Genomic DNA, 15,230 nt, shown 5'->3' on the forward strand with positions numbered 1-15,230 from the left:
AGACCAACTCTACACAACTAGTAGGTAGTGATTACCTGAGCCAGACCAACTCTACACAACTAGTAGGTAGTGATTACCTGAGCCAGACCAACTCTACACAACTAGTAGGTAGTGATTACCTGAGCAAGACTAACTCTACATAGCTGGTAGGTAGAGATGACCTGAGCCAGACCAACTCTACATACCTGGTAGGTAGAGATGACCTGAGCCAGACCAACTCTACACAACTGGTAGGTAGCGATTACCTGAGCCAGACCAACTCTACACAACTGGTAGGTAGCGATTACTTGAGCCAGACTAACTCTACATACCTGGTAGGTAGAGATTACCTGAGCCAGACCAACTCTACATACCTGGTAGGTAGAGATTACCTGAGCCAGACCAACTCTTCACAACTGGTAGGTAGAGATTACCTGAGCCAGACTAACTCTACATACCTGGTAGGTAGAGATTACCTGAGCCAGACCAACTCTTCACAACTGGTAGGTAGAGATTACCTGAGCCAGACTAACTCTACATACCTGGTAGGTAGAGATGACCTGAGCCAGACCAACTCTACACAACTGGTAGGTAGAGATTACCTGAGCCAGACTAACTCTACATACCTGGTAGGTAGAGATTACCTGAGCCAGACCAACTCTACATACCTGGTAGGTAGAGATTACCTGAGCCAGACCAACTCTACATACCTGGTAGGTAGAGATGACCTAAGCCAGACCAACTCTACACAACTGGTAGGTAGAGATTACCTGAGCCAGACTAACTCTACATAGCTGGTAGGTAGAGATGACCTGAGCCAGACCAACTCTACATACCTGGTAGGTAGAGATGACCTGAGCCAGACCAACTCTACACAACTGGTAGGTAGCGATTACCTGAGCCAGACCAACTCTACACAACTGGTAGGTAGCGATTACTTGAGCCAGACTAACTCTACATACATGGTAGGTAGAGATTACCTGAGCCAGACCAACTCTACATACCTGGTAGGTAGAGATTACCTGAGCCAGACCAACTCTTCACAACTGGTAGGTAGAGATTACCTGAGCCAGACTAACTCTACATACCTGGTAGGTAGAGATTACCTGAGCCAGACCAACTCTTCACAACTGGTAGGTAGAGATTACCTGAGCCAGACTAACTCTACATACCTGGTAGGTAGAGATTACCTGATCCAGACCAACTCTACATACCTGGTAGGTAGAGATTACCTGAGCCAGACTAACTCTACATAGCTGATAGGTAGAGATGACCTGAGCCAGACCAACTCTACACAACTGGTAGGTAGAGATTACCTGAGCCAGACTAACTCTACATACCTGGTAGGTAGAGATTACCTGAGCCAGACCAACTCTACATACCTGGTAGGTAGAGATTACCTGAGCCAGACCAACTCTACATACCTGGTAGGTAGAGATGACCTGAGCCAGACCAACTCTACACAACTGGTAGGTAGAGATTACCTGAGCCAGACTAACTCTACATACCTGGTAGGTAGAGATTACCTGATCCAGACCAACTCTACATACCTGGTAGGTAGAGATTACCTGAGCCAGACTAACTCTACATAGCTGATAGGTAGAGATGACCTGAGCCAGACCAAATCTACACAACTGGTAGGTAGAGATTACCTGAGCCAGACTAACTCTACATACCTGGTAGGTAGAGATTACCTGAGCCAGACCAACTCTACATACCTGGTAGGTAGAGATTACCTGAGCCAGACCAACTCTACATACCTGGTAGGTAGAGATGACCTGAGCCAGACCAACTCTACACAACTGGTAGGTAGAGATTACCTGAGCCAGACTAACTCTACATACCTGGTAGGTAGAGATTACCTGAGCCAGACCAACTCTACATACCTGGTAGGTAGAGATTACCTGAGCCAGACTAACTCTACATACCTGGTAGGTAGAGATTACCTGAGCCAGACCAACTCTACATACCTGGTAGGTAGAGATTACCTGAGCCAGACCAACTCTACATACCTGGTAGGTAGAGATTACCTGAGCCAGACCAACTCTACATACCTGGTAGGTAGAGATTACCTGAGCCAGACCACCTCTACACAACTGGTAGGTAGAGATTACCTGAGCCAGACTAACTCTACACAACTGGTAGGTAGAGAATACCTGAGCCAGACCACCTCTACACAACTGGTAGGTAGAGATTACCTGAGCCAGACCAACTCTACACAACTAGTAGGTAGCGATTACCTGAGCCAGACTAACTCTACATACCTGGTAGGTAGCGATTACCTGAGCCAGACCAACTCTTCACAACTGGTAGGTAGAGATTACCTGAGCCAGACTAACTCTACATACCTGGTAGGTAGAGACTACCTGAGCCAGACCAACTCTACACAACTTGTAGGTAGAGATTACCTGAGCCAGACCAACTCTTCATACCTGGTAGATAGAGATTACCTGAGCCAGACCACCTCTACACAACTGGTAGGTAGAGATTACCTGAGCCAGACCAACTCTACATACCTGGTAGGTAGAGATTACCTGAGCCAGACCAACTCTTCACAACTGGTAGGTAGAGATTACCTGAGCCAGACTAACTCTACATACCTGGTAGGTAGAGATTACCTGAGCCAGACCAACTCTACATACCTGGTAGGTAGAGATTACCTGAGCCAGACCACCTCTACACAACTGGTAGGTAGAGATTACCTGAGCCAGACCAACTCTACACAACTAGTAGGTAGCGATTACCTGAGCCAGACTAACTCTACATACCTGGTAGGTAGAGATTACCTGAGCCAGACCAACTCTTCACAACTGGTAGGTAGAGATTACCTGAGCCAGACTAACTCTACATACCTGGTAGGTAGAGACTACCTGAGCCAGACTAACTCTACATACCTGGTAGGTAGAGATTACCTGAGCCAGACCAACTCTTCACAACTGGTAGGTAGAGATTACCTGAGCCAGACTAACTCTACATACCTGGTAGGTAGAGACTACCTGAGCCAGACCAACTCTACACAACTGGTAGGTAGAGATTACCTGAGCCAGACCAACTCTTCATACCTGGTAGGTAGAGATTACCTGAGCCAGACCACCTCTACACAACTGGTAGGTAGCGATTACTTGAGCCAGACTAACTCTACATACCTGGTAGGTAGAGATTACCTGAGCCAGACCAACTCTACATACCTGGTAGGTAGAGATTACCTGAGCCAGACTAACTCTACATAGCTGATAGGTAGAGATGACCTGAGCCAGACCAAATCTACACAACTGGTAGGTAGAGATTACCTGAGCCAGACTAACTCTACATACCTGGTAGGTAGAGATTACCTGAGCCAGACCAACTCTACATACCTGGTAGGTAGAGATTACCTGAGCCAGACCAACTCTACATACCTGGTAGGTAGAGATGACCTGAGCCAGACCAACTCTACACAACTGGTAGGTAGAGATTACCTGAGCCAGACTAACTCTACATACCTGGTAGGTAGAGATTACCTGAGCCAGACCAACTCTACATACCTGGTAGGTAGAGATTACCTGAGCCAGACCAACTCTTCATACCTGGTAGGTAGAGATTACCTGAGCCAGACCACCTCTACACAACTGGTAGGTAGAGATTACCTGAGCCAGACTAACTCTACACAACTGGTAGGAGGAGATTACCTGAGCCAGACCACCTCTACACAACTGGTAGGTAGAGATTACCTGAGCCAGACCAACTCTACACAACTAGTAGGTAGCGATTACCTGAGCCAGACTAACTCTACATACCTGGTAGGTAGCGATTACCTGAGCCAGACCAACTCTTCACAACTGGTAGGTAGAGATTACCTGAGCCAGACTAACTCTACATACCTGGTAGGTAGAGACTACCTGAGCCAGACCAACTCTACACAACTTGTAGGTAGAGATTACCTGAGCCAGACCAACTCTTCATACCTGGTAGATAGAGATTACCTGAGCCAGACCACCTCTACACAACTGGTAGGTAGAGATTACCTGAGCCAGACCAACTCTACATACCTGGTAGGTAGAGATTACCTGAGCCAGACCAACTCTTCACAACTGGTAGGTAGAGATTACCTGAGCCAGACTAACTCTACATACCTGGTAGGTAGAGATTACCTGAGCCAGACCAACTCTACATACCTGGTAGGTAGAGATTACCTGAGCCAGACCACCTCTACACAACTGGTAGGTAGAGATTACCTGAGCCAGACCAACTCTTCACAACTGGTAGGTAGAGATTACCTGAGCCAGACTAACTCTACATACCTGGTAGGTAGAGACTACCTGAGCCAGACTAACTCTACATACCTGGTAGGTAGAGATTACCTGAGCCAGACCAACTCTTCACAACTGGTAGGTAGAGATTACCTGAGCCAGACTAACTCTACATACCTGGTAGGTAGAGATTACCTGAGCCAGACCAACTCTTCACAACTGGTAGGTAGAGATTACCTGAGCCAGACTAACTCTACATACCTGGTAGGTAGAGATTACCTGAGCCAGACCAACTCTTCACAACTGGTAGGTAGAGATTACCTGAGCCAGACTAACTCTACATACCTGGTAGGTAGAGATTACCTGAGCCAGACCAACTCTACATACCTGGTAGGTAGAGATTACCTGAGCCAGACCACCTCTACATACCTGGTAGGTAGAGATTACCTGAGCCAGACCACCTCTACATACCTGGTAGGTAGAGATTACCTGAGCCAGACTAACTCTACATAGCTGGTAGGTATATGTTTTTTCAAGATGATTGCCCGAGAACTATCACCCAACCATCGGGTATCTCACTGCACCGTCATATGCCATGTTTTCAAGTTAATATATTTAGTTGGCTTTCTTTAAATGATCCTTAATAATCTGAACCCGTTCTCTAGATATATTCTAGTGAGGCTGTCAACAAAATTCTAACTAAAAGATGCACCGTACTTAAAGGGATGGCTTAAGATAAATATACTGAAAACCCCATTGAATGAAAACTCAACATGAAAATCTGTTGGCCAGTAAGTGGGAGGGTTTTCAGTGGTTGAATTACATTTATTCAGAGCGCGCAAGGGAATCACGGCCATTACACACCTGCATAAAGTAAGTCTGAATACCAACTACTGCGAAGTGCTTAGGAAAGTGTGTAATTTCCTAAATTGGAATCGGGCCCTCATACCATAATAACTATGTTGTTACTTGTCAACAGGGTGAAGAGGTATTGAAATACCACGTCATTCTTCATGAACAGCTGTTCCCGGATCATCTGAGGGATGGGATGGTGAAGGACACATTACTTGGGAGGGCCTACCAGATCATGTTCCACCTGGGCAAGAACAATGAGGTACGCTATTCACTATTTGGCAGTTGTTTGTTTGTTTGTTTGATTGATTTATTAGTTCATTGGTTTGATTGATTGGTTGCATTTTGAGAAACACTCCCACTGTGTCCTAATTAAATCTTATTGTTTAATGTATTTATTGAACCTTTATTTTGACAGGGAATCATGCTGAGACCAAGGTCTCTTTTGCAGATGAGCCTTGTAATTACAAAAATGTAGAAAGCAATACAATATTAAAAGCAGAGATACACAATTACAAGGAAAGAAAACAAATGCGTTCTTCAGTAAAAAGGTCATCAATCAACCATCTGGATTACCCTGGCCTAGAGGCACGAAAACATCACATTTTGGACCGTTTTGGAGATTATTCCACAAGTAAGGTGCAAAAATACTAAAAGCTGATTTATCTAACTCTGTGAAGACCAAAGGCATTTCTAGAGAGCTGTCTGTTTCCATGGCTTAACCAACTAGACTTGTAATTTAACAATTGTATTCGTATTTACAGAGTTAAAAATAAAAGTTTGTTATTTAACAACCTGTCTCGGACACACGTTCCACTAACGGAACCTCCCACCCCAACATTCCGCTGAAAAGGCAGCGCGGGAAATTCAAAAATATTTTTTTGAAATATTTCACTTTCACACATTAACTAAGTCCAATACACCAAATGAAAGATAAACGTCTTGTTAATCTACCCATCGTGTACGATTTCTTAAATGTTTTACAGCAAAAACACAACATATATTTATGTTAGATCACCACCAAATCCAATAAAACACACAGCCATTTTTCCCAGCCAAAGATAAAGTCACAAAAGCAGAATTAGAGATAAAATTAATCACTAACCTTTGATAATCTTCATCAGATGACACTCATAGGACATCATGTTACACAATACATTTATGTTTTGTTAGATAATATGCATATTTATATCCACAAATCTCAGTTTACATTAGCGCTATGTTTAGAAATGCCTCCAAAATATCCGGAGTAATTACAGAGAGCCACGTCATATAACAGAAATACTAATCATAAACTTTGATGAAAGATACATGTTTTACATATAATTAAAGATACACTTGTTCTTAATGCAACCGCTGTGTCAGATTTTTTTTTTTACTTTACGGAAAAAGCCTAACATTGCAATAATCTGAGACGGCGCTCAGACGTAACAATATTTCTCCGCCATGTTGGAGTCAACAGAAATACGAAATTACATCATAAATATTCCCTTACCTTTGATGGTCTTTCATCAGAATGCAGTGCAAGGAATCCTAGGTCCGCAATAAATCGTTGTTTTGTTCGATAATGTCCATTACTAGTGTCCAATTAGCTACTTTTGCTAGCACGTTTAGCTCACATGTCCAAATGCTGGCGCCTGTCCAAGCGAACTCGGATGAAAACTTCAAAAAGTTATATTCCAGGTTGAATAAACTGGTCAAACTAAGTAGAGAATCAATCTTCAGGATGTTGTTATCATATATATCCAATAACGTTCCGACCGGAGCATTCATTTTTGTGTACAGAGTAATGGAACGCAAGGCGATAACAAGACTACTGCGCGTAACCAGGAACTGGCATTCTGCCAGACCACATACCATTCCCCCCCATCCGGTCCCACATCACACTAGAGGCTTGTGACATGACTGTTGACATCTAGTGGAAGGCGTAGGAAGTGCGAACAGATCCATATCTTACTGGGATGTGAATAGGCGATGAGTTGAAAATCAACCATCCCCAGAATTTCACTTCCTGTTTGGAAGTTTGCCTGCCCTATGAGTTCTGTTATACTCACAGACATAATTCAAACAGTTTTAGAAACTTCCGAGTGTTTTCTATCCAATAGTAATAATAATCTGCATATATTAGCAGCTGGGACTGAGTAGGAGGCAGTTCACTATGGGCACACAATTCATCCAAAGTGAAAATGCTGCCCCCTATCCCTAAAAGGTTAGGCACATGAAAGTTCACATGATCCAGAAGGCATTTCTGCCCAAAAAAATGCTTTTTGCTTAAAAAAAAGTTCACGTTCAAATGGCGCTCCTGTGAAGTAGAGTGAGTTTCCTGAAATTAGTCACATTTTGAACATATGAAATAGTAGTTTTTATGTCAGTAGTTTTGGTCAATAGTTGTGTGGTCAGAAGTAGTGTGATGGTGTTTGTATTCAGTAGTAGTATGGTTGTGGTCAGTAGTTGTGTGGTCAGTAGTTGTGTGGTCAGTAGTTGTGTGGTTATGGTCAGTAGTTAGATGTGTTGTCAGTAGTTGTGTGGTTATGGTCAGTAGTTAGATGTGTTGTCAGTAGTTATGTGGTCAGAAGTTGTGTGGTTATGGTCAGTAGTTAGATGTGTTGTCAGTAGTTGTGTGGTTATGGTCAGTAGTTGTGGTGGTTATGGTCAGTAGTTAGATGTGTTGTCAGTAGTTGTGTGGTTGTGGTCAGTAGTTGTGGTGGTTATGGTCAGTAGTTAGATGTGTTGTCAGTAGTTGTGTGGTTGTGGTCAGTAGTTGTGGTGGTTATGGTCAGAAGTTAGATGTGTTGTCAGTAGTTGTGTGGTTATGGTCAGTAGTTATATGTGTTGTCAGTAGTTGTGTGGTTATGGTCAGTAGTTAGATGTGTTGTCAGTAGTTGTGTGGTTGTGGTCAGTAGTTGTGGTGGTTATGGTCAGTAGTTAGATGTGTTGTCAGTAGTTGTGTGGTTATGGTCAGTAGTTAGATGTGTTGTCAGTAGTTGTGTGGTTATGGTCAGTAGTTAGATGTGTTATCAGTAGTTGTGGTGGTTATGGTCAGAAGTTAGATGTGTTGTCAGTAGTTGTGTGGTTATGGTCAGAAGTTAGATGTGTTGTCAGTAGTTGTGTGGTTATGGTCAGTAGTTATATGTGTTGTCAGTAGTTGTGTGGTTATGGTCAGTAGTTAGATGTGTTGTCAGTAGTTGTGTGGTTATGGTCAGAAGTTGTGTGGTTATGGTCAGTAGTTAGATGTGTTGTCAGTAGTTGTGTGGTTATGGTCAGTAGTTAGATGTGTTATCAGTAGTTGTGGTGGTTATGGTCAGAAGTTAGATGTGTTGTCAGTAGTTGTGTGGTTATGGTCAGAAGTTGTGTGGTTATGGTCAGTAGTTGTGTGGTTATGGTCAGTAGTTAGATGTGTTGTCAGTAGTTGTGGTGGTTATGGTCAGTAGTTGTGGTGGTTATGGTCAGTAGTTAGATGTGTTGTCAGTAGTTGTGTGGTTGTGGTCAGTAGTTGTGGTGGTTATGGTCAGTAGTTAGATGTGTTGTCAGTAGTTGTGTGGTTATGGTCAGTAGTTAGATGTGTTGTCAGTAGTTGTGTGGTTATGGTCAGTAGTTAGATGTGTTATCAGTAGTTGTGGTGGTTATGGTCAGAAGTTAGATGTGTTGTCAGTAGTTGTGTGGTTATGGTCAGAAGTTGTGTGGTTATGGTCAGTAGTTGTGTGGTTATGGTCAGTAGTTAGATGTGTTGTCAGTAGTTGTGGTGGTTATGGTCAGTAGTTGTGGTGGTTATGGTCAGTAGTTAGATGTGTTGTCAGTAGTTGTGTGGTTGTGGTCAGTAGTTGTGGTGGTTATGGTCAGTAGTTAGATGTGTTGTCAGTAGTTGTGTGGTTATGGTCAGTAGTTAGATGTGTTATCAGTAGTTGTGTGGTCAGAAGTTGTGTGGTTGTGTTTAGTAGTTATGTGGTTGTGATCAGTTGTTGTGGTCAGCAGTTGAGTGGTCAGTAGTTGTGTGGTCAGAAGTTTTGTGGTTGTGGTCAGTAGTTATGTGGTTGTGGACACTAGATGTGGTCAGCAGTTGTGTGGTTGTTGTCAGTAGTAGTTGTGTTTAGCAACTGTAGCAGTAGTCAGCAACTGTGGTCAGTGGTGTTGTGGTCAGTAGTTATGAGCTGTTGCCAGAGAATTGAATGTTAATTTCTCTACCATAAACTGCCTCCAATGCCATTTTAGAGAATTTGGCAACAACAGACCACATGAAACAACGCCAGCCCAGGATCTCCACATCCATGACCAGCCACCTGGACAGCCGATGAAACTGTGGGTTTGCACAACAGAATAATTTCTGCCCAAACTGGCAGAAACAGTCTTAGGGAAGCTCATCTGCATGATCGTCGTCCTCACCAGGGCCTTGACCTAGCTGCAGTTCGGCGTCGTAATGAACTTCAGTGGGAAAATGCTCACCTTCGATGGCCACTGACACGCTGGAGACGTGTGCTCTTCACGGATGAATCCCGGTTTCAACCGGGCAGATGGCAGACAGCGTGTATGGCTTCATGTGGGCGAGCGGTTGGCTGATGTTAACGTTGTGAACAGAGAGCCCCGTGGTGGCGGTGGGGTTATTGGTATGGGCCGGTATAAGCTACAGACAACAAACGCTACTTCATTTTATCGATGGCAATTTGAATGCACAGAGAAACAGTGATGAGATCCTGAGGCCCGTTGTTGTGCCGTTCATGGGGCCGTGCATGATAATGCCGTGCATGATAATGCACGGCCCCATGCTGCAAGGATCTGTACACAATTCCTGGTAGCTGAAAATGTCCCAGTTCTTCCATGGCCAACATATTCAGACATGTCACCAATTGAGCATGTTTGGTATGCTCTGGATCGACATGAAGAGGAATGGGACAACATTCCACGGGACATAATCAATAGCCTGATCAATTTTATGTGAAGGAAATGTGTAATGCTGCACACCAGATACTGACTGGTTTTCTGATCCACATCCCTACCTTTTTTTAAGGTACAGTACCTGTCAAAGGTTTGACACTTTTTTTCTACATTGTGGAATAATAGTGAAGACATCAATACTATGAAATAACGCTTATGTAATCATGTACTAACCAAAAAAAGTGTTGAATAATCTAAATATATTTTAGATTATAGATTCTTCAAAGGAGCCAGCCTTTGCCTTCATGACAGCTTTGCACACTTTTGGCATTCTCTCAAACAACTTCATGGGGTAGTCACCTGGAATGCTTTTCCAACATTCTTAAAGGAGTTCCCACATATGCTGAGCACTTGTTGGCTGCTTTTTCTCTGCAGTCCAACTCATCCCGAACCACCTCAATTGGGTTAAGGTTAAGTGATTGTGGAGGCCAGGTCATCTGATGCAGCACTCCATCACTCTCCTTCTTGGTCAAATAGCTCTTACACAGTCTGGAGGTGTGTTTGGGTCATTGTCCTGTTTTAAAAAAAATGATAGTCCCACTAAGCCCAAACCAGATGGGATGGCGTATCTCTGCAGAATGCTGTGGCAGCCATGCTGGTTAATTGTGCCTTGAATTCTAAATAAATCATAGACAGTGTCACCAGCAAAGCACCCCCACACCATCACACCTTCTCCTCCATGCTTCATGGTGGGAACCACACATGCGGAGATCATCCGTTCACCTACTCTACGTCTCACAAAGACACAGCGGTTGGAACCAAAAATATGAAATTTGGACTCATCAGACCAAAGGACAGATTTCCACCGGTCTAATGTCCATTGCTCGTGTTTCTTGGCCCAAGCAAGTCTATTCTTATTGGTGTCCTTTAGTAGTGGTTTCTTTGCAGCAAATTGACTTTGAAGGCCTGATTCACGCAGTCTCCTCTGAACAGTTGATGTTTAGATGTGTCTGTTACTTGAACTCTGTGAAGCATTTATTTGGGCTCCAATTTCTGAGGTGCAGTTAATTGCCGATGTCTGAGGCTGGTAACTCAAATGAACTTATCCTCTGCAGCAGAGTTAACTCTGGGTCCCATTCCTGTGGCAGTCCTCATGAGAGACAGTTTTAACATTGCTCTTGATGGTTTTCCCAAATACACTTGAATACATTTCTCGGGTTGACTGACCTTCATGTCTTTCAAGGTAATAATGGACTGTTGTTTCTCTTTGCTTATTTGAGCTGTTATTGTCATAATATGGACTTGGTATTTTACCAAATAGGGTTATCTTCTGTATTACCACCCCTACCTCCCAACACAATTGATAGGCTCAAACGCGGTAAGGAAAGAAATTCCACAAATTAACTTTTGACAAGGCACACCTGTTAATTGAAATGCATTCCAGGTGACTACCTCATGAAGCTGGTTGAGAGAATTCCAAGAGTGTGCAAAGCTGTCATCAAGGCAAATGGTGGCTACTTAGAAGAATCTCAAATAAAGTGTTTAACACTTTTTTTGGTTACTACATGATTCCATAAGTGTTATTTCATAGTTTTGATGTCTTCACTATTATCCTACAATGTTGTGATACAGATACAGTACCAGTCAAAGGTTTGGACACACCTGCTCATTCCAGGGTTTCTCTTTCTTTATGCTATTTTCAACACATTCTCCTTCACCACTCACTCCCAGTCATGCTGGTCTTCCACAATAGTGTGTGATTGCAGCATGAGTGCTTTGTAGATTAACACATATAAAAAGTCCCAACCCACTTTTTGATACAAAACACACTGGTGAATTCTGTAAACATCACCAGTAATAAACCTCAGGGCCCAATGGTGAGTTCTAGAACCATCACCAGTAATAAACCTAAGGGCACAATGGTGAGTTCTAGAACCATCACCAGTAATAAACCTAAGGGCACAATGGTGAGTTCTAGAACCATCACCAGTAATAAACCTCAGGGCCCAATGGTGAGTTCTAGAACCATCACCAGTAATAAACCTCAGGTCCCAATGGTGAGTTCTAGAACCATCACCAGTAATAAACCTCAGGGCCCAATGGTGAGTTCTAGAACCATCACAAGTAATAAACCTAAGGGCACAATGGTGAGTTCTGTAACCATCACCAGTAATAAACCTCAGGGCCCAATGGTGAGTTCTAGAACCATCACCAGTAATAAACCTAAGGGCACAATGGTGAGTTCTGTAACCATCACCAGTAATAAACCTCAGGGCCCAATGGTGAGTTCTAGAACCATCACCAGTAATAAACCTAAGGGCCCAATGGTGAGTTCTGTAACCATCACCAGTAATAAACCTCAGGGCCCAATGGTGAGTTCAGTAACCATCACTAGTAATAAACCTCAGGTCCCAATGGTGAGTTCTAGAACCATCACCAGTAATAAACCTAAGGGCCCAATGGTGAGTTCTAGAACCATCACCAGTAATAAACCTCAGGGACCAATGGTGAGTTCTAGAACCATCACCAGTAATCAACCTAAGGGCCCAATGGTGAGTTTTGTAACCATCACCAGTAATAGACCTCAGGGCCCAATGGTGAGTTCTAGAACCATCACCAGTAATAAACCTCAGGTCCCAATGGTGAGTTCTGTAACCATCACCAGTAATAAACCTCAGGGCCCAATGGTGAGTTCTAGAACCATCACCAGTAATAAACCTCAGGGCCCAATGGTGAGTTCTAGAACCATCACCAGTAATAAACCTCAGGGCCCAATGGTGAGTTCTAGAACCATCACTGTGTTTCAGAGCCCTTATTTGGGTTGTTATATATGTCTTTCAGAGCCCTTATTTGGGTTGTTATCTGAACGTCTTTCAGAGCCCTTATTTGGGTTGTTATCTGAATGTGTTTCAGACTTTGGCCAATGATGTTCTGCTGGATGGGAGCCATAGTGAGACGAGAAACGGGGTGATCCTGGCCGTTCCCCAAGTCTTACAGGTCCATAAGAACCGATGCATTAAAGACGTGGTCCTACGAGTCAGAGTAAGTGTGTGTGCGTGTGTATTTTTCAGAGTACTGATGGATAGAGACAGGAGGGGTGGTGAACTCAGCTGTACTGATGGACGGAGACAGGAGGGGTGGTGAACTCAGCTGTACTGATGGACGGAGACAGGAGGGGTGGTGAACTCAGCTGTACTGATGGACAGAGACAGGAGGGGTGGTGAACTCAGCCGTACTGATGGACAGAGACAGGAGGGGTGGTGAACTCAGCTGTACTGATGGACAGAGACAGGAGGGGTGGTGAACTAGTAACTCAGCTGTACTGATGGACGGAGATAGGAGGGGTGGTGAACTAGTAACTCAGCTGTACTGATGGACAGAGACAGGAGGGGTGGTGAACTCAGCTGTACTGATGGACAGAGACAGGAGGGGTGGTGAACTCAGCTGTACTGATGGACGGAGACAGGAGGTGTGGTGAACTCAGCTGTACTGATGGACGGAGACAGGAGGGGTGGTGAACTCAGCTGTACTGATGGACGGAGACAGGAGGGGTGGTGAACTCAGCTGTACTGATGGACAGAGACAGGAGGGGTGGTGAACTCAGCTGTACTGATGGACAGAGACAGGAGGGGTGGTGAACTCAGCCGTACTGATGGACAGAGACAGGAGGGGTGGTGAACTCAGCTGTACTGATGGACAGAGACAGGAGGGGTGGTGAACTAGTAACTCAGCTGTACTGATGGACAGAGATAGGAGGGGTGGTGAACTAGTAACTCAGCTGTACTGATGGACAGAGACAGGAGGGGTGGTGAACTCAGCTGTACTGATGGACAGAGACAGGAGGGGTGGTGAACTCAGCTGTACTGATGGACAGAGACAGGAGGGGTGGTGAACTCAGCTGTACTGATGGACAGAGACAGGAGGGGTGGTGAACTCAGCTGTACTGATGGACGGAGACAGGAGGGGTGGTGAACTCAGCTGTACTGATGGACAGAGACAGGAGGGGTGGTGAACTAGTAACTCAGCTGTACTGATGGACAGAGACAGGAGGGATGGTGAACTAGTAACTCAGCTGTACTGATGGACAGAGACAGGAGGGATGGTGAACTAGTAACTCAGCTGTACTGATGGACAGAGACAGGAGGGGTGGTGAACTCAGCTGTACTGATGGACGGAGACAGGAGGGGTGGTGAACTCAGCTGTACTGATGGACAGAGACAGGAGGGGTGGTGAACTCAGCTGTACTGATGGACGGAGACAGGAGGGGTGGTGAACTAGTAACTCAGCTGTACTGATGGACAGAGACAGGAGGGGTGGTGAACTAGTAACTCAGCTGTACTGATGGACGGAGACAGGAGGGGTGGTGAACTCAGCTGTACTGATGGACAGAGACAGGAGGGGTGGTGAACTAGTAACTCAGCTGTACTGATGGACAGACACAGGAGGGGTGGTGAACTCAGCTGTACTGATGGACAGGGACAGGAGGGGTGGTGAACTAGTAACTCAGCTGTACTGATGGACAGACACAGGAGGGGTGGTGAACTCAGCTGTACTGATGGACAGAGCCAGGCGGGGTGGTGAACTAGTAGCTGTACTGATGGACGGAGACAGGAGGGGTGGTGAACTAGTAACTCAGCTGTACTGATGGACGGAGACAGGAGGGGTGGTGAACTAGTAACTCAGCTGTACTGATGGACAGAGACAGGAGGGGTGGTGAACTCAGCTGTACTGATGGACAGAGACAGGAGGGGTGGTGAACTAGTAACTCAGCTGTACTGATGGACAGAGACAGGAGGGGTGGTGAACTAGTAACTCAGCTGTACTGATGGACAGAGACAGGAGGGGTGGTGAACTAGTAACTCAGCTGTACTGATGGACGGAGACAGGGGGGGTGGTGAACTAGTAACTCAGCTGTACTGATGGACAGAGACAGGAGGGGTGGTGAACTCAGCTGTACTGATGGACAGAGACAGGAGGGGTGGTGAACTAGTAACTCAGCTGTACTGATGGACAGAGACAGGAGGGGTGGTGAACTCAGCTGTACTGATGGACAGAGACAGGAGGGGTGGTGAACTAGTAAGTCGGCTGTACTGATGGTGTGCCTGGGTGGGTGGGTGTGTCTGGGTGAGTGGGTGTGTCTGGGTGAGTGGGTGTGTCTGGGTGAGTGGGTGTGTCTGGGTGAGTGGGTGTGTCTGGGTGAGTGGGTGTGCCTGGGTGAGTGGGTGAGTGTATGTGCCTGCATGCCTGGGTGTGTGTGTGCTTCTGTCTAATTGTTCTTTCTCCAAGGGGAGGTGCACAGCC

The 15,230-nt window shown here is 45.0% G+C and overlaps 1 protein-coding gene across 9 annotated transcripts in view; it reads left to right on the top strand.

Annotated features, from left to right (window-relative positions):
* stab1 (stabilin 1) overlaps nucleotides 1-15,230 on the top strand; it is a 284,951-nt gene that overhangs the window by 179,744 nt on the left and 89,977 nt on the right. For all 9 annotated transcript variants that reach the window (XM_065002109.1, XM_065002108.1, XM_065002102.1 and 6 more), the window contains 3 exons: nucleotides 5,188-5,322; nucleotides 12,843-12,971; nucleotides 15,216-15,230. The exon at nucleotides 15,216-15,230 is cut by the window's right edge and continues 39 nt beyond it. In XM_065002109.1, the coding sequence (XP_064858181.1) occupies nucleotides 5,188-5,322; nucleotides 12,843-12,971; nucleotides 15,216-15,230 (279 nt within the window). The remainder of the gene's footprint in view (nucleotides 1-5,187; nucleotides 5,323-12,842; nucleotides 12,972-15,215) is intronic.

Source organism: Oncorhynchus nerka, linkage group LG15 (genome assembly GCF_034236695.1).
Source record: "Oncorhynchus nerka isolate Pitt River linkage group LG15, Oner_Uvic_2.0, whole genome shotgun sequence".
Lineage (NCBI taxonomy): Eukaryota > Metazoa > Chordata > Actinopteri > Salmoniformes > Salmonidae > Oncorhynchus > Oncorhynchus nerka.